This window comes from Pogoniulus pusillus, chromosome 30 (assembly GCF_015220805.1).
Source record: "Pogoniulus pusillus isolate bPogPus1 chromosome 30, bPogPus1.pri, whole genome shotgun sequence".
Classification (NCBI taxonomy): Eukaryota; Metazoa; Chordata; class Aves; order Piciformes; family Lybiidae; genus Pogoniulus; species Pogoniulus pusillus.
Window position 1 is genome coordinate 16,853,707 of NC_087293.1, and position 22,585 is coordinate 16,876,291.

At 56.6% G+C, this 22,585-nt stretch overlaps 4 protein-coding genes across 4 annotated transcripts; all 4 read left to right on the forward strand.

Annotated features, from left to right (window-relative positions):
* Positions 1-105: 105 nt before the first annotated feature.
* Positions 106-3,080, forward strand: LOC135188614 (glutathione S-transferase theta-1-like). Its single transcript, XM_064168134.1, has 5 exons — positions 106-266; positions 900-987; positions 1,608-1,758; positions 2,267-2,434; positions 2,834-3,080. Exons 1-5 carry the CDS (start codon positions 155-157, stop codon positions 3,023-3,025), a joined length of 711 nt encoding a protein of 236 aa, XP_064024204.1. The 5' UTR covers positions 106-154; the 3' UTR covers positions 3,026-3,080.
* A 3,299-nt stretch (positions 3,081-6,379) lies between these two features.
* Positions 6,380-9,418, forward strand: LOC135188677 (glutathione S-transferase theta-1-like). The gene is made up of 5 exons (XM_064168246.1): positions 6,380-6,604; positions 7,238-7,325; positions 7,946-8,096; positions 8,605-8,772; positions 9,172-9,418. The coding sequence occupies exons 1-5, from the start codon at positions 6,493-6,495 to the stop codon at positions 9,361-9,363; spliced, it is 711 nt and encodes a 236-aa protein (XP_064024316.1). The 5' UTR covers positions 6,380-6,492; the 3' UTR covers positions 9,364-9,418.
* A 3,209-nt stretch (positions 9,419-12,627) lies between these two features.
* Positions 12,628-15,705, forward strand: LOC135188675 (glutathione S-transferase theta-1-like). The gene is made up of 5 exons (XM_064168245.1): positions 12,628-12,868; positions 13,510-13,597; positions 14,241-14,391; positions 14,600-14,776; positions 15,304-15,705. Exons 1-5 carry the CDS (start codon positions 12,757-12,759, stop codon positions 15,493-15,495), a joined length of 720 nt encoding a protein of 239 aa, XP_064024315.1. The 5' UTR covers positions 12,628-12,756; the 3' UTR covers positions 15,496-15,705.
* A 991-nt stretch (positions 15,706-16,696) lies between these two features.
* LOC135188799 (glutathione S-transferase theta-1-like) lies at positions 16,697-20,953 on the forward strand. The gene is made up of 5 exons (XM_064168466.1): positions 16,697-16,945; positions 17,587-17,674; positions 18,318-18,468; positions 18,684-18,860; positions 19,877-20,953. The coding sequence occupies exons 1-5, from the start codon at positions 16,834-16,836 to the stop codon at positions 20,066-20,068; spliced, it is 720 nt and encodes a 239-aa protein (XP_064024536.1). The 5' UTR covers positions 16,697-16,833; the 3' UTR covers positions 20,069-20,953.
* The last annotated feature ends 1,632 nt before the right edge of the window (positions 20,954-22,585 follow it).

The following is a 22,585-nucleotide window of genomic DNA, read 5'->3' on the forward strand; positions in this document are numbered from 1 at the left end:
GATGCTCTGACTAAGCAGTTAAGCGCAGTAACTAGAGCAGAGTTCAAGATGCAGTGCTCTGAGCCCCGGACGGCTCCGCTGCGCTCCACCCCGGTGGGAGGGCCCGGGACGGCCGAGCGGAACGAGCGGCGAAAGCAGTAACAGCAGCAGCACGATGGGGCTGGAGTTGTACCTGGATATGCTCTCGCAGCCCTGCCGAGCCGTCTACGTCTTCGCCCGGGCCAACAACATCCCCTTCGAGTTCAAACACGTGGACTTGATGAAGGGTGAGCGGGGCCGGGGGGCGGCTGCGGCTGGGGGCGTCCTCCGCCGGTGACCGAAGTCGCTGCTGAGGACAGGATGCCGCGGGGGGAAGGGGTGGCCCTCAGCGGCAGAAGGATCCTCACGTCGAGACAAACAGAGGAGCTCATTTTGCCCTGGCTTGTAGCAGCAGCAGCTCTGGTGCCAGCGCTGCCCGGGAGCTGACGAACCCCGCAGCGGCCTCGGCTGGGTCGAAATGGCGGCGGGCAGCAGGCAGTGGCGCGGAGCAAACGGGCCCGATCTGCTGGGAAGGAGGCTCAGGACGTGCCGGGTCCGAGGCGGTTCCCGGCCGGACGAGCAGCAAAGCAGCAGGGCCGGGACGCTGCAGCAGGAGCGGGGCCAGCGCTGGTTTGCGCTGCTGCCTCTGCTCCAGCCTCCGCACAAGTCTTTGCGCTCCGGCAGCGGCTGCAAGCGGACAGCACAGGGCGCAGCTCCTGCTGCCTGGGCAGCACTTCTGGACTGCTTATGAACTTGAAGGAGCCTCTGCAGTACAGCCAAAACCAGGAACGTGGGGTCTGGTGGTCCCCACACACTTCAGAGTGTCCACAGACGGGTCCTGACCGTCACTGCCCAGTGCAAGGTCTCATTTTCCTCCTCAGGGGAGCATAGGACCAAGGAGTTCCAGAAGGTGAACATGCTGATGACAGTTCCTGCACTAAAGGATGATTCTTTCACCTTGGCAGAGAGGTGAGGCTCGAACAAGCTCATCCCACACTGCAGCACTGCTCAGCCCAGTGCCAGGGTTCTGCCGGGGCCCTCTTTGGTCTCTCCTGGGACCCCAGCGCAGGGAGTTTGTCTCCATCCTGTCTGTGCCACAAGGCTGTGGTGCAAGAGAAGCTTTCTCCTGTAGGCAGCATGGAAAGCACTGCTTGGGGAGGAATGTGTGAGCTGCTGCTTGGAGCCAGCTTGTGCACAGGCAGTGTTTGAGCTCAGATCCTGTCCCTGTGTCCCCTGCTCTGTGCCTTCAGCTGCAGGCCACTGCAGCACCTCTGCCACAAGGCACTGGTGCTGGACAGCCAGGCAGTGCCCAGCTCTGCTTTGCTGTCGGCTCCCTCTGGGGCTGACACTGGCTCCAAGATGTGGATGGTAGCTGCACAAGCAGACCCCATCTGTCTTGCTGGGCTGCTGACCCTGAGCAGTCAGCACAGACTCCATCGTGTGCTGAGCCTCGCTGGCAGCTCTGTCCTGTGTCTCTGCCTGACTCGGATCAGGTTCAGGTGGCTGCTGGTGCAGCGGTGCAAGCTCTGGGGCAGGAAAGCAGGACAAGGTGCTGTAATCTCAGGTGCTCAGCCTTGCTCTCTGTTCAGCATTGCCATCCTCCTGTACCTGTCCCGTAAATTCAAGACCCCTGATCACTGGTACCCAGCTGAGCTGCAGAAGAGGGCTCGGGTTGATGAGTACCTGTCCTGGCAGCACACCACCATTCGTATGAAGGCAGGCACTATGATGGTGCTTAAGGTAAGAGCAGTGGATACCACAAAAGAAATGCTGGGAGCTGTGAGGGCATGGCCCTTCTATGCAGATGACAGGAATAAAACCAGACTAGGGATGGCCTTGGCTGCTCAGCTTAGCTTAAGTGAAGTGGCCTCAATCATTCATGCTTCAGCCACAGCTCTGTGTGTGCACACAGGTGCTGAGTAGATCTGTCTTGGGTGAGCAGTTCAGAGCAGACAGCTCACTGCCCTCTGCCCAGCTTCATGGAAAGAACAAACCTGTTTGAAAGCAAAATTCAGTTGCTTGCAGAGGATGCAGCCTTTCCCTCAAAGCAGGCTCTTAGTGGTTTAACTCTCATACTAATTAGGGAGGATACAAGGACACAAAGGAGTGGATGAACGACATTTATCTGCCAGAGCAGATCACTAGCACCACTGGTGGCTGGTGAGGGATCCTTAGAAGGTGATGATGGGAGGGCATGGACTCAGATTGGAGGGAAATATAAAAGCAACTTGTTTCTGCTCCCTGCCAGATGCTGCTGCCTGTCATCACAGTTCCTGCAGAGAAATTGCAGAGTTCGACTGAGGAGCTGAATGTGGTCCTCAACCAGTTTGAGGAGAAGTTCTTGCAGGATAAGCCTTTCATCGCAGGCACTGAGGTCTCCCTGGCAGACCTTCTAGCGCTGGAGGACATCTTGCAGGTGAGCATCAACCCCAGCACTGCTGGGTATGGAGGTTGGCTTGTGGGCAGGCCAGGCTGAGGTGTGGCTGCTGCATCACCACCCCTTCAGGGGCAGATCTTTCTCCCTGCAGTTAATTCCTAAGTGGAGTTAAGTCTTGTTCCTTTTTGACTTTGGCCACAGTTGAGTTTGCCAGGGAGCAGCTCCTTGCAGGCAGAGGAGCATGGCCAGAATCCCTTAGAACCTAGGGTAAATGCCAAAGTAGGCAGAGCTGCAGCTGCTTGGAAGAGATGAGTTGGTGTGCTTGCACCTCTGGTCTGCTGTTGTGAGCTAAAAGCATATCCCTGCCTCATTCTGGTCCCATCCCTGCTAAATGTGTTGCTTGACTCACTCCCAGGTTCTCTTCATCTCTCTCTGCAGCCTCTAATTTTTGGCCATGACCCCTTTGAGGGGAGGCCGAAGTTGGCAGCGTGGCGCAGGCGGGTGGAAGGAGCAGTGGGGCAGCAGCTCTGCCAGGAGGCTCATGAAGTGCTGCTGAAGCCCAGCAGCCTCTCTGCTGATCAGGTCCCAGCCGAAATGGTGGAGGTTTTGAAGAAGAAGTACTTAAAATAGGGCACCCAGGATGAACATGTTCTGCTCTAAGTAAAACTGATTATTTTGTGCTTTCTCCTTGGGACCGTTTCAGCAGTTCTTCTAAAAGTCATTCCCCCAAATGCACTGCAGGCACAGCCCTTCTGCAGCCCAAGAGGAAGAACATGGCTTAGAATCACAGAGTGGCAGGGGTTGTGTGAAGGTCCAGAGAACAGAGATTAACAATATCTCTGCCCTGAGGAGCAGGACCTGTTCTTGTAGATTTCCATGTTGTGATGCACGCGAGAGCAGAGAGCACCACAACACTATTTATTAAAGGATGAAGTTGAACAAAACAGAGGGAGAGAGAGGAGGAGGGGAGAGGGAACCGTGGAGAAAAAGTGAAGAAGCAGGGAAGGAAAAGAGCTGGGATTATATTACCGTCCACCAAAGACGCGGGGGAGAGAGAGATGTGTGTGTGGCCCAGGGAGGTTCTTCTGTGGAGTTGCCAGGAGTTCTTCTGGTGGAGGTGCAGCTCTGGGGTGCTCTGGTGGAGGTGCACACCTGGAGGTCCACCCTTTGGCAGGCATTGCTCATGTCTTTTTATATGTTTTTTTAGATCAGTGTCCAGGTGCAGCTCCCCAGGACATCTTCCTGTGTATTCCTGCATTCGCAGGGGTCCGGCGGCAGGGCAGCACTGGGGAGGAAGCCCCCTCCCTGCACTGCTTACCTGTCTGTACCCCAAACACAGAAGCCTTTTCTCTTCGGGGTAGCTGACATAAGATGTGCACATCCTGGATGTTCAAGCCAGGCTGAGATCCAGGAGTTTCCACAAAGGCACTGTCCATTGATTTGCATCCCTGAGCTTTGGCCAAGCACCTGGTCTGAGCCCGGGAGGTTAACAGAGGCAGTCTTTGTCTTGGTTGATGTACAAGGCAGAGACAATATCTTTGTTGGTTAGGGAGCGATGATGGTAATCTTTGCCTTTGTGGATGACCAAGGGAGAGACACGGTCCAGACTCTCACAGGTTGGAAGGGTTATCACAGGCTGGACCAGGCTACCCAGGGAAGTGGTTGAATCACCATCCCTGGATGAATTTTAGAGCCATCTAGAGACAGTGCTCCAGGATATGGTATAGTGGTGGCCTTGGTAGAGTTTGACAATGGTTGGACTTTGATCTTGAAGCTCTCTTCCAACAACAGTGACTCAGCGATTCTGTAAACTTTGGATCTCAAAGTGCTGTTTGCAGATGCAAGATTATTGGTTATGTATATTGGATAGAACAACAAACCTCTCTGCCTGCCTTTCAGTTTTCTGTAGTGCTGGTGGCTTGGAGAAGCCATCTGCTGTGGTGCCCATGTGTGTGTTCCTAGTGCCTTCAAGGACTGTCACAGAGCTCCCTGTGACCTGTGAGATGAACCCCAAAACTCCTGCAACTCCTGCAGAGTTCTGCAGTAGGTATATTTTCCTGCAACGCTGGGTGTAGGCAGGATGGCTCCCTCAGACCTGCACACCCCATGCTGGCACAAGCCCCAGCTTATGTTACAAGAGCAGGCATATTCATAAGAAGAGGAATGGTTATTACAGTTACTTCTTGGAGCTCATTAACAGAGGTATTGTCCATTCTCCAGCCCAATTCCAACCCACCCCAGTGGTCTGAAAGGGTTATCTGCGATGAACACCCCACACAGTCTTCCTCACAGGGTCTTTTTGTCTCTGGTCAGCAAACCCCTCTTTATTGCTGATGTCAGCACATCTCTGCTTCTCCTTTCTCTCTTTCCTGCTTTCCATAGTCACTGCAGGCCTGGGCCTCTATGAGATTACGTATCACAGATCTCCAACGAGTAGCTGCAGCCACTTCTGCAGTAGCCCTTGTTTAGGTTTGCACAGTATCGACTGATTACTATGAACAAACATCTCTGCAAAGTTTGGCATTTTGTGCCTTGCCACAGCCCCCCTCAAACTGTGCATCTGCTCTCTCAGGCTCTTTACCAGCACTCCTTGCTTTTGCTTGTGTCACCTGAACCCACCCGTCAGTGAGATGGGATCGGTTTGCGCCCCCGGTCTGTAACGCCCCTGCCAGCGGCACAGACGGCGAGCAGCGGAAGCCCGAGGGCCGGCGGCACCGCGGCGGTAGCACAGGAAAGGCTCTGCCCGGAGCAGTGAGTGCCATCGGGAGTGCCCGCGGCGCTGCCGCAATAGCGTAAGGTCCCAGTCGGCAGCTGCCGCCTGCGGCCGAGCTGCGCTGAGCCAGGCCCATCCCGGGACAGAGCGGGGCTGCGCTGAGCCGGGCCCATCCCGGGATAGAGCGGGGCTGCGCTGAGCCGGGCCGATCCCGGGGCAGCAGGGGGCTGCGCTGAGCCGAGCCCATCCCGGGGCAGCAGGGGGCTGCGCTGAGCCGAGCCGATCCCGGGACAGAGCGGGGCTGCGCTGAGCCGGGCCCATCCCGGGGCAGCAGGGGGCTGCGCTGAGCCGGGCCCATCCCGGGGCAGCAGGGGGCTGCGCTGAGCCGGGCCGATCCCGGGGCAGCAGGGGGCTGCGCTGAGCCGGGCCCATCCCGGGGCAGAGCGATGCATCCTGTCCTCCTGACACGTGGAAAGCTGCCCCCCGAGACGGGAGGAGCCACAGCACAGCTGTGGGGCGTGGGCCCAAGGGAACTGATGGTCTTCAAGGGTCAGTTCCCCTCTGGGTGTCAGAGGGAGGTTGCACCTTGTAAAGCCAGGAGCTAAGTGGGGCTGCTTTAGAGCAGTGCAGCAGCTGCTGCCTTCCTGCTCTGTGCCTACCTCTTCTGGTGCCTGGACTGGCTTTGGGGTAGCAGAGGTAGAAAGTCCTCTTGTGCAAGAGCTGTGAGCAAACCAAGGAGCTACCTTTTGTGCACCTGCGTCCCATCAGCTCAGCTTTGCTGAGGGAGCTGGTGCTGCTCAGCCTGCACTGGAGCAGGCTCAGGGGAGACCTCACTCTCTACATTTCATTGCGAAGAGGTTTATTGAGGTGAGTGTTGGTCTCTTCTCCCCAGTAACAAGCAACAGGATAACAGGAGATGGCCTCAAGTTGTGCCACGGGAGATTTAGTTTGGCTGTTAGGGGAAAATTCTCCACCAAAAGGGTTGCGAGGCTTTGGGAGACGCTGCCCACTGTCCCTGCGTAGATGTGTGTAGATGTGGTGCTGAGGGGCATGGCTGGTGGTGACCTGGCAGTGTTGCCTTAACGGCTGCGTTTGAAGAACTTTTCCAACCCAAAGGAGTTTCCTTAAGCAATTAAGGGCGGTAATTAAAGTATAGTTCAAGGCTGGAGCTCTGCCATCGCTCCCGCTCTAGGAACGTTCCGTTTGGATCCGCGGGGTGCAGGTGAACCCACCCTTGAGTTGAGAGGACCCAGCAGCGCCCTGCCCTCCCAGCCGCGGCTCCGGGAGCCAGTCCGGGAGGCTCCGCTGCGCTCCACCCCGGTGGGAGGGCCCGGGGCGGCCGAGCGGAACGAGCAGCGAAAGCAGTAACAGCAGCAGCAGCACGATGGGGCTGGAGTTGTACCTGGATATGCTCTCGCAGCCCTGCCGAGCCGTCTACGTCTTCGCCCGGGCCAACAACATCCCCTTCGAGTTCAAACACGTGGACTTGATGAAGGGTGAGCGGGGCCGGGGGGCGGCTGCGGCTGGGGGCGTCCTCCGCCGGTGACCGAAGTCGCTGCTGAGGACAGGATGCCGCGGGGGGAAGGGGTGGCCCTCAGCGGCAGAAGGATCCTCACGTCGAGACAAACAGAGGAGCTCATTTTGCCCTGGCTTGTAGCAGCAGCAGCTCTGGTGCCAGCGCTGCCCGGGAGCTGACGAACCCCGCAGCGGCCTCGGCTGGGTCGAAATGGCGGCGGGCAGCAGGCAGTGGCGCGGAGCAAACGGGCCCGATCTGCTGGGAAGGAGGCTCAGGACGTGCCGGGTCCGAGGCGGTTCCCGGCCGGACGAGCAGCAAAGCAGCAGGGCCGGGACGCTGCAGCAGGAGCGGGGCCAGCGCTGGTTTGCGCTGCTGCCTCTGCTCCAGCCTCCGCACAAGTCTTTGCGCTCCGGCAGCGGCTGCAAGCGGACAGCACAGGGCGCAGCTCCTGCTGCCTGGGCAGCACTTCTGGACTGCTTATGAACTTGAAGGAGCCTCTGCAGTACAGCCAAAACCAGGAACGTGGGGTCTGGTGGTCCCCACACACTTCAGAGTGTCCACAGACGGGTCCTGACCGTCACTGCCCAGTGCAAGGTCTCATTTTCCTCCTCAGGGGAGCATAGGACCAAGGAGTTCCAGAAGGTGAACATGCTGATGACAGTTCCTGCACTAAAGGATGATTCTTTCACCTTGGCAGAGAGGTGAGGCTCGAACAAGCTCATCCCACACTGCAGCACTGCTCAGCCCAGTGCCAGGGTTCTGCCGGGGCCCTCTTTGGTCTCTCCTGGGACCCCAGCGCAGGGAGTTTGTCTCCATCCTGTCTGTGCCACAAGGCTGTGGTGCAAGAGAAGCTTTCTCCTGTAGGCAGCATGGAAAGCACTGCTTGGGGAGGAATGTGTGAGCTGCTGCTTGGAGCCAGCTTGTGCACAGGCAGTGTTTGAGCTCAGATCCTGTCCCTGTGTCCCCTGCTCTGTGCCTTCAGCTGCAGGCCACTGCAGCACCTCTGCCACAAGGCACTGGTGCTGGACAGCCAGGCAGTGCCCAGCTCTGCTTTGCTGTCGGCTCCCTCTGGGGCTGACACTGGCTCCAAGATGTGGATGGTAGCTGCACAAGCAGACCCCATCTGTCTTGCTGGGCTGCTGACCCTGAGCAGTCAGCACAGACTCCATCGTGTGCTGAGCCTCGCTGGCAGCTCTGTCCTGTGTCTCTGCCTGACTCGGATCAGGTTCAGGTGGCTGCTGGTGCAGCGGTGCAAGCTCTGGGGCAGGAAAGCAGGACAAGGTGCTGTAATCTCAGGTGCTCAGCCTTGCTCTCTGTTCAGCATTGCCATCCTCCTGTACCTGTCCCGTAAATTCAAGACCCCTGATCACTGGTACCCAGCTGAGCTGCAGAAGAGGGCTCGGGTTGATGAGTACCTGTCCTGGCAGCACACCACCATTCGTATGAAGGCAGGCACTATGATGGTGCTTAAGGTAAGAGCAGTGGATACCACAAAAGAAATGCTGGGAGCTGTGAGGGCATGGCCCTTCTATGCAGATGACAGGAATAAAACCAGACTAGGGATGGCCTTGGCTGCTCAGCTTAGCTTAAGTGAAGTGGCCTCAATCATTCATGCTTCAGCCACAGCTCTGTGTGTGCACACAGGTGCTGAGTAGATCTGTCTTGGGTGAGCAGTTCAGAGCAGACAGCTCACTGCCCTCTGCCCAGCTTCATGGAAAGAACAAACCTGTTTGAAAGCAAAATTCAGTTGCTTGCAGAGGATGCAGCCTTTCCCTCAAAGCAGGCTCTTAGTGGTTTAACTCTCATACTAATTAGGGAGGATACAAGGACACAAAGGAGTGGATGAACGACATTTATCTGCCAGAGCAGATCACTAGCACCACTGGTGGCTGGTGAGGGATCCTTAGAAGGTGATGATGGGAGGGCATGGACTCAGATTGGAGGGAAATATAAAAGCAACTTGTTTCTGCTCCCTGCCAGATGCTGCTGCCTGTCATCACAGTTCCTGCAGAGAAATTGCAGAGTTCGACTGAGGAGCTGAATGTGGTCCTCAACCAGTTTGAGGAGAAGTTCTTGCAGGATAAGCCTTTCATCGCAGGCACTGAGGTCTCCCTGGCAGACCTTCTAGCGCTGGAGGACATCTTGCAGGTGAGCATCAACCCCAGCACTGCTGGGTATGGAGGTTGGCTTGTGGGCAGGCCAGGCTGAGGTGTGGCTGCTGCATCACCACCCCTTCAGGGGCAGATCTTTCTCCCTGCAGTTAATTCCTAAGTGGAGTTAAGTCTTGTTCCTTTTTGACTTTGGCCACAGTTGAGTTTGCCAGGGAGCAGCTCCTTGCAGGCAGAGGAGCATGGCCAGAATCCCTTAGAACCTAGGGTAAATGCCAAAGTAGGCAGAGCTGCAGCTGCTTGGAAGAGATGAGTTGGTGTGCTTGCACCTCTGGTCTGCTGTTGTGAGCTAAAAGCATATCCCTGCCTCATTCTGGTCCCATCCCTGCTAAATGTGTTGCTTGACTCACTCCCAGGTTCTCTTCATCTCTCTCTGCAGCCTCTAATTTTTGGCCATGACCCCTTTGAGGGGAGGCCGAAGTTGGCAGCGTGGCGCAGGCGGGTGGAAGGAGCAGTGGGGCAGCAGCTCTGCCAGGAGGCTCATGAAGTGCTGCTGAAGCCCAGCAGCCTCTCTGCTGATCAGGTCCCAGCCGAAATGGTGGAGGTTTTGAAGAAGAAGTACTTAAAATAGGGCACCCAGGATGAACATGTTCTGCTCTAAGTAAAACTGATTATTTTGTGCTTTCTCCTTGGGACCGTTTCAGCAGTTCTTCTAAAAGTCATTCCCCGAAATGCACTGCAGGCACAGCCCTTCTGCAGCCCAAGAGGAAGAACATGGCTTAGAATCACAGAGTGGCAGGGGTTGTGTGAAGGTCCAGAGAACAGAGATTAACAATATCTCTGCCCTGAGGAGCAGGACCTGTTCTTGTAGATTTCCATGTTGTGATGCACGCGAGAGCAGAGAGCACCACAACACTATTTATTAAAGGATGAAGTTGAACAAAACAGAGGGAGAGAGAGGAGGAGGGGAGAGGGAACCGTGGAGAAAAAGTGAAGAAGCAGGGAAGGAAAAGAGCTGGGATTATATTACCGTCCACCAAAGACGCGGGGGAGAGAGAGATGTGTGTGTGGCCCAGGGAGGTTCTTCTGTGGAGTTGCCAGGAGTTCTTCTGGTGGAGGTGCAGCTCTGGGGTGCTCTGGTGGAGGTGCACACCTGGAGGTCCACCCTTTGGCAGGCATTGCTCATGTCTTTTTATATGTTTTTTTAGATCAGTGTCCAGGTGCAGCTCCCCAGGACATCTTCCTGTGTATTCCTGCATTCGCAGGGGTCCGGCGGCAGGGCAGCACTGGGGAGGAAGCCCCCTCCCTGCACTGCTTACCTGTCTGTACCCCAAACACAGAAGCCTTTTCTCTTCGGGGTAGCTGACATAAGATGTGCACATCCTGGATGTTCAAGCCAGGCTGAGATCCAGGAGTTTCCACAAAGGCACTGTCCATTGATTTGCATCCCTGAGCTTTGGCCAAGCACCTGGTCTGAGCCCGGGAGGTTAACAGAGGCAGTCTTTGTCTTGGTTGATGTACAAGGCAGAGACAATATCTTTGTTGGTTAGGGAGCGATGATGGTAATCTTTGCCTTTGTGGATGACCAAGGGAGAGACACGGTCCAGACTCTCACAGGTTGGAAGGGTTATCACAGGCTGGACCAGGCTACCCAGGGAAGTGGTTGAATCACCATCCCTGGATGAATTTTAGAGCCATCTAGAGACAGTGCTCCAGGATATGGTATAGTGGTGGCCTTGGTAGAGTTTGACAATGGTTGGACTTTGATCTTGAAGCTCTCTTCCAACAACAGTGACTCAGCGATTCTGTAAACTTTGGATCTCAAAGTGCTGTTTGCAGATGCAAGATTATTGGTTATGTATATTGGATAGAACAACAAACCTCTCTGCCTGCCTTTCAGTTTTCTGTAGTGCTGGTGGCTTGGAGAAGCCATCTGCTGTGGTGCCCATGTGTGTGTTCCTAGTGCCTTCAAGGACTGTCACAGAGCTCCCTGTGACCTGTGAGATGAACCCCAAAACTCCTGCAACTCCTGCAGAGTTCTGCAGTAGGTATATTTTCCTGCAACGCTGGGTGTAGGCAGGATGGCTCCCTCAGACCTGCACACCCCATGCTGGCACAAGCCCCAGCTTATGTTACAAGAGCAGGCATATTCATAAGAAGAGGAATGGTTATTACAGTTACTTCTTGGAGCTCATTAACAGAGGTATTGTCCATTCTCCAGCCCAATTCCAACCCACCCCAGTGGTCTGAAAGGGTTATCTGCGATGAACACCCCACACAGTCTTCCTCACAGGGTCTTTTTGTCTCTGGTCAGCAAACCCCTCTTTATTGCTGATGTCAGCACATCTCTGCTTCTCCTTTCTCTCTTTCCTGCTTTCCATAGTCACTGCAGGCCTGGGCCTCTATGAGATTACGTATCACAGATCTCCAACGAGTAGCTGCAGCCACTTCTGCAGTAGCCCTTGTTTAGGTTTGCACAGTATCGACTGATTACTATGAACAAACATCTCTGCAAAGTTTGGCATTTTGTGCCTTGCCACAGCCCCCCTCAAACTGTGCATCTGCTCTCTCAGGCTCTTTACCAGCACTCCTTGCTTTTGCTTGTGTCACCTGAACCCACCCGTCAGTGAGATGGGATCGGTTTGCGCCCCCGGTCTGTAACGCCCCTGCCAGCGGCACAGACGGCGAGCAGCGGAAGCCCGAGGGCCGGCGGCACCGCGGCGGTAGCACAGGAAAGGCTCTGCCCGGAGCAGTGAGTGCCATCGGGAGTGCCCGCGGCGCTGCCGCAATAGCGTAAGGTCCCAGTCGGCAGCTGCCGCCTGCGGCCGAGCTGCGCTGAGCCAGGCCCATCCCGGGACAGAGCGGGGCTGCGCTGAGCCGGGCCCATCCCGGGACAGAGCGGGGCTGCGCTGAGCCGGGCCCATCCCGGGACAGAGCGGGGCTGCGCTGAGCCGGGCCCATCCCGGGGCAGCAGGGGGCTGCGCTGAGCCGGGCCCATCCCGGGGCAGCAGGGGGCTGCGCTGAGCCGGGCCGATCCCGGGGCAGCAGGGGGCTGCGCTGAGCCGGGCCCATCCCGGGGCAGAGCGATGCATCCTGTCCTCCTGACACGTGGAAAGCTGCCCCCCGAGACGGGAGGAGCCACAGCACAGCTGTGGGGCGTGGGCCCAAGGGAACTGATGGTCTTCAAGGGTCAGTTCCCCTCTGGGTGTCAGAGGGAGGTTGCACCTTGTAAAGCCAGGAGCTAAGTGGGGCTGCTTTAGAGCAGTGCAGCAGCTGCTGCCTTCCTGCTCTGTGCCTACCTCTTCTGGTGCCTGGACTGGCTTTGGGGTAGCAGAGGTAGAAAGTCCTCTTGTGCAAGAGCTGTGAGCAAACCAAGGAGCTACCTTTTGTGCACCTGCGTCCCATCAGCTCAGCTTTGCTGAGGGAGCTGGTGCTGCTCAGCCTGCACTGGAGCAGGCTCAGGGGAGACCTCACTCTCTACATTTCATTGCGAAGAGGTTTATTGAGGTGAGTGTTGGTCTCTTCTCCCCAGTAACAAGCAACAGGATAACAGGAGATGGCCTCAAGTTGTGCCACGGGAGATTTAGTTTGGCTGTTAGGGGAAAATTCTCCACCAAAAGGGTTGCGAGGCTTTGGGAGACGCTGCCCACTGTCCCTGCGTAGATGTGTGTAGATGTGGTGCTGAGGGGCATGGCTGGTGGTGACCTGGCAGTGTTGCCTTAACGGCTGCGTTTGAAGAACTTTTCCAACCCAAAGGAGTTTCCTTAAGCAATTAAGGGCGGTAATTAAAGTATAGTTCAAGGCTGGAGCTCTGCCATCGCTCCCGCTCTAGGAACGTTCCGTTTGGATCCGCGGGGTGCAGGTGAACCCACCCTTGAGTTGAGAGGACCCAGCAGCGCCCTGCCCTCCCAGCCGCGGCTCCGGGAGCCAGTCCGGGAGGCTCCGCTGCGCTCCACCCCGGTGGGAGGGTCCGGGGCGGCCGAGCGGAACGAGCAGCGAAAGCAGTAACAGCAGCAGCAGCACGATGGGGCTGGAGTTGTACCTGGATATGCTCTCGCAGCCCTGCCGAGCCGTCTACATCTTCGCCCGGGCCAACAACATCCCCTTCGAGTTCAAACACGTGGACCTGAATAAGGGTGAGCGGGGCCGGGGGAGGGGGGGGGGGCAGCGCCTGGGGGCGTCCTCCGCCGGTGACCGAAGTCGCTGCTGAGGACAGGATGCCGCGGGGGGAAGGGGTGGCCCTCAGCGGCAGAAGGATCCTCACGTCGAGACAAACAGAGGAGCTCATTTTGCCCTGGCTTGTAGCAGCAGCAGCTCTGGTGCCAGCGCTGCCCGGGAGCTGACGAACCCCGCAGCGGCCTCGGCTGGGTCGAAATGGCGGCGGGCAGCAGGCAGTGGCGCGGAGCAAACGGGCCCGATCTGCTGGGAAGGAGGCTCAGGACGTGCCGGGTCCGAGGCGGTTCCCGGCCGGACGAGCAGCAAAGCAGCAGGGCCGGGACGCTGCAGCAGGAGCGGGGCCAGCGCTGGTTTGCGCTGCTGCCTCTGCTCCAGCCTCCGCACAAGTCTTTGCGCTCCGGCAGCGGCTGCAAGCGGACAGCACAGGGCGCAGCTCCTGCTGCCTGGGCAGCACTTCTGGACTGCTTATGAACTTGAAGGAGCCTCTGCAGTACAGCCAAAACCAGGAACGTGGGGTCTGGTGGTCCCCACACACTTCAGAGTGTCCACAGACGGGTCCTGACCGTCACTGCCCAGTGCAAGGTCTCATTTTCCTCCTCAGGGGAGCATAGGACCAAGGAGTTCCAGAAGGTGAACATGCTGATGACAGTTCCTGCACTAAAGGATGATTCTTTCGCCTTGGCAGAGAGGTGAGGCTCGAACAAGCTCATCCCACACTGCAGCACTGCTCAGCCCAGTGCCAGGGTTCTGCCGGGGCCCTCTTTGGTCTCTCCTGGGACCCCAGCGCAGGGAGTTTGTCTCCATCCTGTCTGTGCCACAAGGCTGTGGTGCAAGAGAAGCTTTCTCCTGTAGGCAGCATGGAAAGCACTGCTTGGGGAGGAATGTGTGAGCTGCTGCTTGGAGCCAGCTTGTGCACAGGCAGTGTTTGAGCTCAGATCCTGTCCCTGTGTCCCCTGCTCTGTGCCTTCAGCTGCAGGCCACTGCAGCACCTCTGCCACAAGGCACTGGTGCTGGACAGCCAGGCAGTGCCCAGCTCTGCTTTGCTGTCGGCTCCCTCTGGGGCTGACACTGGCTCCAAGATGTGGATGGTAGCTGCACAAGCAGACCCCATCTGTCTTGCTGGGCTGATGGATCAGAGAGCTGCTGACCCTGAGCAGTCAGCACAGACTCCATCGTGTGCTGAGCCTCGCCGGCAGCTCTGTCCTGTGTCTCTGCCTGACTCGGATCAGGTTCAGGTGGCTGCTGGTGCAGCGGTGCAAGCTCTGGGGCAGGAAAGCAGGACAAGGTGCTGTAATCTCAGGTGCTCAGCTCAGTGCCTTGCTCTCTGTTCAGCATTGCCATCCTCCTGTACCTGTCCCGTAAATTCAAGACCCCTGATCACTGGTACCCAGCTGAGCTGCAGAAGAGGGCTCGGGTTGATGAGTACCTGTCCTGGCAGCACACCACCATTCGTCTGAAGGGGTGTGATGTGTTTCTATACAAGGTAAGAGCAGTGGATACCACAAAAGAAATGCTGGGAGCTGTGAGGGCAGTGGCCCAGGAGGTGCTTCTAGTGTACAGGCCCCTTCTATGCCATGTGCAAAGCAGATTGCAAGTTCCACTCATGGCTGATCCTTAGAAGGTGACAATGGGAGGGTATGGACTCAGGTTGGAGAGGAATATTAAAGCAACTTGTTTCTGCTCCCTGCCAGGTGCTGCTGCCTGTCATCACAGGCAAGCCAGTTCCTGCAGAGAAAATGCAGAGTTTGACTGAGGAGCTGAATGTGGTCCTCAACCAGTTTGAGGAGAAGTTCTTGCAGGATAAGCCTTTCATCGCAGGCACTGAGGTCTCCCTGGCAGACCTTCTAGCGCTGGAGGAGATCATGGAGGTGAGCATCAACCCCAGCACTGCTGGGTATGGAGGTTGGCTTGTGGGCAGGCCAGGCTGAGGTGTGGCTGCTGCATCGCCACCCCTTCAGGGGCAGATCTTTCTCCCTGCAGTTAATTCCTAAATGGAGTTCAATCTTGTTCCTTTTTGACTCTGGCCGCAGTTGAGTTTGCCAGGGAGCAGCTCCTTGCAGGCAGAGGAGCATGGCCAGAATCCCTTAGAACCTAGGGTAAATGCCAAAGTAGGCAGAGCTGCAGCTGCTTGGAAGAGATGAGTTGGTGTGCTTGCACCTCTGGTCTGCTGCATTAGACAGCTCTTGTGTTGGCCATGGCAGTGCTCTTGCACTGCATGTTCCAGGGCACAGCAGCTCCACTTGCGTCCTGTGAGCTGAGAACCAGAATGAACTCCACCTAATGTGACAGTGCCTGCTGCCTTGAGCTAAAAGCATATCCCTGCCTCATTCAGGTCCCATCCCTGCTAAATGTGTTGCTTGACTCACTCCCAGGTTCTCTTCATCTCTCTCTGCAGCCTGTAGCTGTTGGCCACGACCCCTTTGAGGGGAGGCCGAAGCTGGCAGCGTGGCGCAGGCGGGTGGAAGGAGCAGTGGGGCAGCAGCTCTGCCAGGAGGCTCATGAAGTGCTGATGAACCCCAGCAACTTCTCTGCTGATAAAATCGCACCCGAAATGCTGGAGTTGTGGACGAAGATGTACATCAAGTAGAATCATTACCTAAACTAGGGCTCCTATCCCTATTTGTAGATCATTCCCCAAAGTGTAACTTTGTGCAGGGCGCTTCTAAGCAGATGACAGGAATAAAACCAGACCGCGGCGGTAGCACAGGAAAGGCTCTGCCCGGAGCAGTGAGTGCCATCGGGAGTGCCCGCGGCGCTGCCGCAATAGCGTAAGGTCCCAGTCGGCAGCTGCCGCCTGCGACCGAGATGCGCTGAGCCGGGCCGATCCCGGGGCAGCAGGGGGCTGCGCTGAGCCGAGCCGATCCCGGGACAGAGCGGGGCTGCGCTGAGCCGGGCCCATCCCGGGGCAGCAGGGGGCTGCGCTGAGCCGGGCCCATCCCGGGGCAGCAGGGGGCTGCGCTGAGCCGGGCCCATCCCGGGGCAGAGCGATGCATCCTGTCCTCCTGACACGTGGAAAGCTGCCCCCCGAGACGGGAGGAGCCACAGCACAGCTGTGGGGCGTGGGCCCAAGGGAACTGATGGTCTTCAAGGGTCAGTTCCCCTCTGGGTGTCAGAGGGAGGTTGCACCTTGTAAAGCCAGGAGCTAAGTGGGGCTGCTTTAGAGCAGTGCAGCAGCTGCTGCCTTCCTGCTCTGTGCCTACCTCTTCTGGTGCCTGGACTGGCTTTGGGGTAGCAGAGGTAGAAAGTCCTCTTGTGCAAGAGCTGTGAGCAAACCAAGGAGCTACCTTTTGTGCACCTGCGTCCCATCAGCTCAGCTTTGCTGAGGGAGCTGGTGCTGCTCAGCCTGCACTGGAGCAGGCTCAGGGGAGACCTCACTCTCTACATTTCATTGCGAAGAGGTTTATTGAGGTGAGTGTTGGTCTCTTCTCCCCAGTAACAAGCAACAGGATAACAGGAGATGGCCTCAAGTTGTGCCACGGGAGATTTAGTTTGGCTGTTAGGGGAAAATTCTCCACCAAAAGGGTTGCGAGGCTTTGGGAGACGCTGCCCACTGTCCCTGCGTAGATGTGTGTAGATGTGGTGCTGAGGGGCATGGCTGGTGGTGACCTGGCAGTGTTGCCTTAACGGCTGCGTTTGAAGAACTTTTCCAACCCAAAGGAGTTTCCTTAAGCAATTAAGGGCGGTAATTAAAGTATAGTTCAAGGCTGGAGCTCTGCCATCGCTCCCGCTCTAGGAACGTTCCGTTTGGATCCGCGGGGTGCAGGTGAACCCACCCTTGAGTTGAGAGGACCCAGCAGCGCCCTGCCCTCCCAGCCGCGGCTCCGGGAGCCAGTCCGGGAGGCTCCGCTGCGCTCCACCCCGGTGGGAGGGTCCGGGGCGGCCGAGCGGAACGAGCAGCGAAAGCAGTAACAGCAGCAGCAGCACGATGGGGCTGGAGTTGTACCTGGATATGCTCTCGCAGCCCTGCCGAGCCGTCTACATCTTCGCCCGGGCCAACAACATCCCCTTCGAGTTCAAACACGTGGACCTGAATAAGGGTGAGCGGGGCCGGGGGAGGGGGGGGGGGCCGCGCCTGGGGGCGTCCTCCGCCGGTGACCGAAGTCGCTGCTGAGGACAGGATGCCGCGGGGGGAAGGGGTGGCCCTCAGCGGCAGAAGGATCCTCACGTCGAGACAAACAGAGGAGCTCATTTTGCCCTGGCTTGTAGCAGCAGCAGCTCTGGTGCCAGCGCTGCCCGGGAGCTGACGAACCCCGCAGCGGCCTCGGCTGGGTCGAAATGGCGGCGGGCAGCAGGCAGTGGCGCGGAGCAAACGGGCCCGATCTGCTGGGAAGGAGGCTCAGGACGTGCCGGGTCCGAGGCGGTTCCCGGCCGGACGAGCAGCAAAGCAGCAGGGCCGGGACGCTGCAGCAGGAGCGGGGCCAGCGCTGGTTTGCGCTGCTGCCTCTGCTCCAGCCTCCGCACAAGTCTTTGCGCTCCGGCAGCGGCTGCAAGCGGACAGCACAGGGCGCAGCTCCTGCTGCCTGGGCAGCACTTCTGGACTGCTTATGAACTTGAAGGAGCCTCTGCAGTACAGCCAAAACCAGGAACGTGGGGTCTGGTGGTCCCCACACACTTCAGAGTGTCCACAGACGGGTCCTGACCGTCACTGCCCAGTGCAAGGTCTCATTTTCCTCCTCAGGGGAGCATAGGACCAAGGAGTTCCAGAAGGTGAACATGCTGATGACAGTTCCTGCACTAAAGGATGATTCTTTCACCTTGGCAGAGAGGTGAGGCTCGAACAAGCTCATCCCACACTGCAGCACTGCTCAGCCCAGTGCCAGGGTTCTGCCGGGGCCCTCTTTGGTCTCTCCTGGGACCCCAGCGCAGGGAGTTTGTCTCCATCCTGTCTGTGCCACAAGGCTGTGGTGCAAGAGAAGCTTTCTCCTGTAGGCAGCATGGAAAGCACTGCTTGGGGAGGAATGTGTGAGCTGCTGCTTGGAGCCAGCTTGTGCACAGGCAGTGTTTGAGCTCAGATCCTGTCCCTGTGTCCCCTGCTCTGTGCCTTCAGCTGCAGGCCACTGCAGCACCTCTGCCACAAGGCACTGGTGCTGGACAGCCAGGCAGTGCCCAGCTCTGCTTTGCTGTCGGCTCCCTCTGGGGCTGACACTGGCTCCAAGATGTGGATGGTAGCTGCACAAGCAGACCCCATCTGTCTTGCTGGGCTGATGGATCAGATTGCTGCTGACCCTGAGCAGCCAGCACAGACTCCATCGTGTGCTGAGCCTCGCCGGCAGCTCTGTCCTGTGTCTCTGCCTGACTCGGATCAGGTTCAGGTGGCTGCTGGTGCAGCGGTGCAAGCTCTGGGGCAGGAAAGCAGGACAAGGTGCTGTAATCTCAGGTGCTCAGCTCAGTGCCTTGCTCTCTGTTCAGCATTGCCATCCTCCTGTACCTGTCCCGTAAATTCAAGACCCCTGATCACTGGTACCCAGCTGAGCTGCAGAAGAGGGCTCGGGTTGACGAGTACCTGTCCTGGCAGCACACCACCATCCGTGTGAAGGGAAACAATATGATGTTGTATAAGGTAAGAGCAGTGGATACCAGAAAAGAAATGCTGGCAGCTGTGAGGGCAGTGGCCCAGGAGGTGCTTCCAGTTTATAGGCCCCTTCTATGCCATGTCTAAAGCAGATTGCAAGCTCCACTCATGGCTGATGAGGGATCCTTAGAAGGTGACAATGGGAGGGTATGGACACAGGTTGGAGAGGAATATTAAAGCAACTTGTTTCTGCTCCCTGCCAGGTGCTGCTGCCTGTCATCACAGGCAAGCCAGTTCCTGCAGAGAAAATGCAGAGTTTGACTGAGGAGCTGAATGTGGTCCTCAACCAGTTTGAGGAGAAGTTCTTGCAGGATAAGCCTTTCATCGCAGGCACTGAGGTCTCCCTGGCAGACCTTCTAGCGCTGGAGGAGATCATGGAGGTGAGCATCAACCCCAGCACTGCTGGGTATGGAGGTTGGCTTGTGGGCAGGCCAGGCTGAGGTGTGGCTGCTGCATCGCCACCCCTTCAGGGGCAGATCTTTCTCCCTGCAGTTAATTCCTAAATGGAGTTCAATCTTGTTCCTTTTTGACTCTGGCCACAGTTGAGTTTGCCAGGGAGCAGCTCCTTGCAGGCAGAGGAGCATGGCCAGAATCCCTTAGAAACTAAGGTAAATGACAAAGTAGGCAGAGCTGCAGCTGCTTGGAAGAGATGAGTTGGTGTGCTTGCACCTCTGGTCTGCTGCATCAGACAGCTCTTGTGTTGGCCATGGCAGTGCTCTTGCACTGCATGTCCCAGGGCACAGCAGCTCCACTTGCGTCCTGTGAGCTGAGAACCAGAATGAACTCCACCTAATGTGTCACAGGCTGCGATACCACAGTGTCAGGGGCAATAAGAGACAGGGCAAAGGCCTGATACAAGCCAATCCAAATCCAATCCGATTCCCATCCGAATCCCAATCTGTTTATTGCACTCACACATGGGGTTATAAACTTTTTTATCAGAAAGCTACACAGGAGGGTTACAAATCATCTCAGACTCCGATTGGTTACATGCTCCTGTGTTAGGACTGCGTTAGGATTGCACAGTGCTTGGCACAGACATTCTTCATATTCTCTCAGCAACACCTACATTGTGTCTGGTGATCCCAAGTCAGCAGAGACAGGCAAAAAACACAGCCTCCAGGCTTACACTGGTGTACATTTGCTACATCAGTCTCTAAGGTCATTGCAACCCTCTGTCAGCACTTACTGAACTCTGTCCTGTCCATGGCTGGACAAGAGCTGCACCACAGGGAGACAACTCTGTAAAATCACTGCATTTGATATTACTCTATCCAGCAAATGTGGCAGTGCCTGCTGCCTTGAGCTAAAAGCATATCCCTGCCTCATTCTAGTCCCATCCCTGATAAATGTGTTGCTTGACTCACTCCCAGGTTCTCTTCATCTCTCTCTGCAGCCTCTAGTTGTTGGCCACGACCCCTTTGAGGGGAGGCAGAAGCTGGCGGCGTGGCGCAGGCGGGTGGAAGGAGCAGTGGGGCAGCAGCTCTGCCAGGAGGCTCATGAGGTGCTGATGAACCCCAGCAACTTCTCTGCTGATAAAATCGCACCCGAAATGCTGGAGGTGTGGACGAAGATGTACATCAAATAGAATCATTACCTAAACTAGGGCTCCTATCCCTATTTCCCAAAGTGCACTTCAGGCACAGCTCTTCTGCAGTTTAGAAAGGAAAACTACTTCTTAGTCTGCACTGAGCTGCTCTCCTCTTTTCTCCTCTCCAGCAATAAATTGCAGCCCTGTAAACCTTTCTTTATGTTCCAACACCATAGGTTCTAATTGAGGCCAGAGGCCATTTGGTCCAGATGGGAGCTAGGGCCAGCCAGAACTGCCCTTTCCATCCCTGTCTTGAGTTTGAGTTGAGTTTTGCAGGTCACTGCACTTATGAAATGGACAAAGGTTCCCTGGGGGTGTCTGAAACAAGGGAGAATCACTGCAAATGGCTTTCACTTTGCAGAGTGTCTAGCTGGAGGATCTTTGCTCCTTGTCGAGTGTTCCCAGCCATTGCTGTGGACCCTGTTAGGGCTCTCAGAGCACCTGGCCGCTAGCGGCAGCTGTGTCCCTGCGTGGGTCAAGGGACACAGTGAGAGTAAGACTCTGCATGTACCCAGGGGAGGCCTCCACGTTTTGGCAAGGAGGCCAGTCCCTGAATAAAGATCTTCAACCACAGACTCCTGCCATAGCCTGCAGTGAGCAGCCAGCACAGCTGACAAAAGCTGCTTTTCTAGGTGAAGCTGCTGCCAGCCACATGCTCTGTCAACCCTACCAGTCATGTCCTTTCCCAGCATGACTTTGTCACCCTGAGGCAAGCCCTTGACCAGGCTCTCTCCAGTGCACTGGGCCAGTGCCAGCGGCAGGGGTGACCAGCCCTGAGGCAAGCAGGGTGCAGAGTGTGAGCTGAGCATCCCCCCAGATACAGTTAATGTTGCACTGTTCCTGTGTTGCTTTCTCCAATAAAGTTGATGCTTCCACTTGCCAGGGATAGCTGTGTGTGGATTTGTGCACAGGATGTGGGGGGGGGTAGCCACACCTGTGCAGCACCACCTCAACCTCTCGCCTGTCTCTTTGGTCTCCTCTTGCCTTCTTGTCTGCCTGTCCCAGTGGCCTTCCATTTCCAGGTGTGAGCTATGAGGAGAGTTGCAGTTTGTGGATCCTGTTGTTCCTCCTTGTCAAGCTCTGGTTGTGTCTGGTTGTCCCTGGTGGCTGGTCACACCACCCAGACGTGGCTGTGTAGTGCGCTGGCTGAGACCTTATCTTGATGGGAGTCAACTTCTCGCAGCGCTTGGAGCAGGTGAAAGCAGCTGCTCAAAGCAGTCTCACACATCCTTCCAGCTGGACCTGCTGGGTTTGGGGAATGAGGTAGCTGTCTCTTTTGTGTTTGTTTCCTGAGTAAACCTGCCCTTTAGAGTCATAGGATCACCCAGGCTGGAAGAGGCCTCCAAGCTCATCCAGCCTAACCTAGCACCCAGCCCTATCCAGTCAACCAGACCATGGCACGAAGTGTCCCAGCCAGGCTTTGCTTGAACAACCCCAGGGATGGTGACTCCACCACCTCCCTGAGCAGCCCATTCCAACGTCAATCACCCTCTCTGTGAAGGACTCTCTCTTGGTTCAGAAGGACACCATGAAGCATGGCTTGCAGCATACATCTCTGAGCCAAAGCAGCAGCCAGCCAGGTCAGGCCTTTTTACTTTCCATTCTTCCAACTTGCAGGAAAACTTCAATGTCAGCAGTGGAAAATCAGATCTGCCCCCAAGCCCTGTCAGTTCCAGAGCTGACACAGGCAGGGATGTTTGTCTTCTCACCTGGGTTTGTATTGCTAAGTGCTGAGGAGAGCTCATTGCACTGCAGCTGGCAAAGCTGGTGACCGCAGCTTGCTTCTCGCCCCGTGGGCTTGGGCAGGGTTGGTGCCCAAGCGCTGTGGCTCTGCTGCAGTAGCTTGCCTGCAATGCCAGTCCTCAAGTAAATGGTCTGATTACACTGTCCTGCCAACCACTGCCTCTCCTCTAGAACGTGTAGCTTGTCATAACCACCAAAGTGCCCCACCTTGCTGCAGGCTCTCCTCTTAGTACAGATTTTGCCTGACTTCCAGACTCCTGCAGCCTTTCCCTTTCTTGTAAGGAGCAAACCTCCTGCAGCCACAACAGATGCCTCACACAGCTTCTGTGCAAGCAGCAGCAGGGAACTAATCAAACCCAACAGCCTAGGCCACAGAGCACTAATCCTGACTGACCTCAGACTGCATATGGTAGCAGAGTTTTTCTCAGTAGACACCTGCAGGATCTCGAGACAGAGCTGCTGTGCCTGCAAAAGCATCACCTGAGCCAAAGCAAAGAAAGTGTCCTTCCATTTTTTCCCTTGTTTCTGATACTTGCAGCACAGGAGCTCCATGTAAGAGACTCCTCAGCCCCTTCTCTACTTGCTTGGATAAGACACAAGCTCCTCTAATGTCACCCCCTGTGTGCTCCTGCAAGGACAGCTGCCCTCAAAAGCACATTGGAGCTACGTTCAGAGCTGGTTGGCGGCTGCTGCTGTGCCAAGGACAGGCACAGACACTTGGCTCCCCCAGCATGCTCACGGTGGGTGACAGGAGGAGGTTTTACACTGGTT

Bases quoted from the DNA above. Each gene is read 5' to 3' on its own strand.
- LOC135188675 (XM_064168245.1), top strand. From the start codon at position 12,757: ATGGGGCTGGAGTTGTACCTGGATATGCTCTCGCAGCCCTGCCGAGCC. The intron at 13,598-14,240 runs GTGAGGCTCGAA...CTCTCTGTTCAG, and splicing joins TCTTTCGCCTTGGCAGAGAG to CATTGCCATCCTCCTGTACC. The intron at 14,392-14,599 runs GTAAGAGCAGTG...GCTCCCTGCCAG, and splicing joins GTGATGTGTTTCTATACAAG to GTGCTGCTGCCTGTCATCAC.
- LOC135188799 (XM_064168466.1), top strand. From the start codon at position 16,834: ATGGGGCTGGAGTTGTACCTGGATATGCTCTCGCAGCCCTGCCGAGCC. The intron at 18,469-18,683 runs GTAAGAGCAGTG...GCTCCCTGCCAG, and splicing joins ACAATATGATGTTGTATAAG to GTGCTGCTGCCTGTCATCAC. The intron at 18,861-19,876 runs GTGAGCATCAAC...CTCTCTCTGCAG, and splicing joins CGCTGGAGGAGATCATGGAG to CCTCTAGTTGTTGGCCACGA.
- LOC135188614 (XM_064168134.1), top strand. From the start codon at position 155: ATGGGGCTGGAGTTGTACCTGGATATGCTCTCGCAGCCCTGCCGAGCC. The intron at 267-899 runs GTGAGCGGGGCC...TTTCCTCCTCAG, and splicing joins ACACGTGGACTTGATGAAGG to GGGAGCATAGGACCAAGGAG. The intron at 1,759-2,266 runs GTAAGAGCAGTG...GCTCCCTGCCAG, and splicing joins GCACTATGATGGTGCTTAAG to ATGCTGCTGCCTGTCATCAC.
- LOC135188677 (XM_064168246.1), top strand. From the start codon at position 6,493: ATGGGGCTGGAGTTGTACCTGGATATGCTCTCGCAGCCCTGCCGAGCC. The intron at 6,605-7,237 runs GTGAGCGGGGCC...TTTCCTCCTCAG, and splicing joins ACACGTGGACTTGATGAAGG to GGGAGCATAGGACCAAGGAG. The intron at 8,773-9,171 runs GTGAGCATCAAC...CTCTCTCTGCAG, and splicing joins CGCTGGAGGACATCTTGCAG to CCTCTAATTTTTGGCCATGA.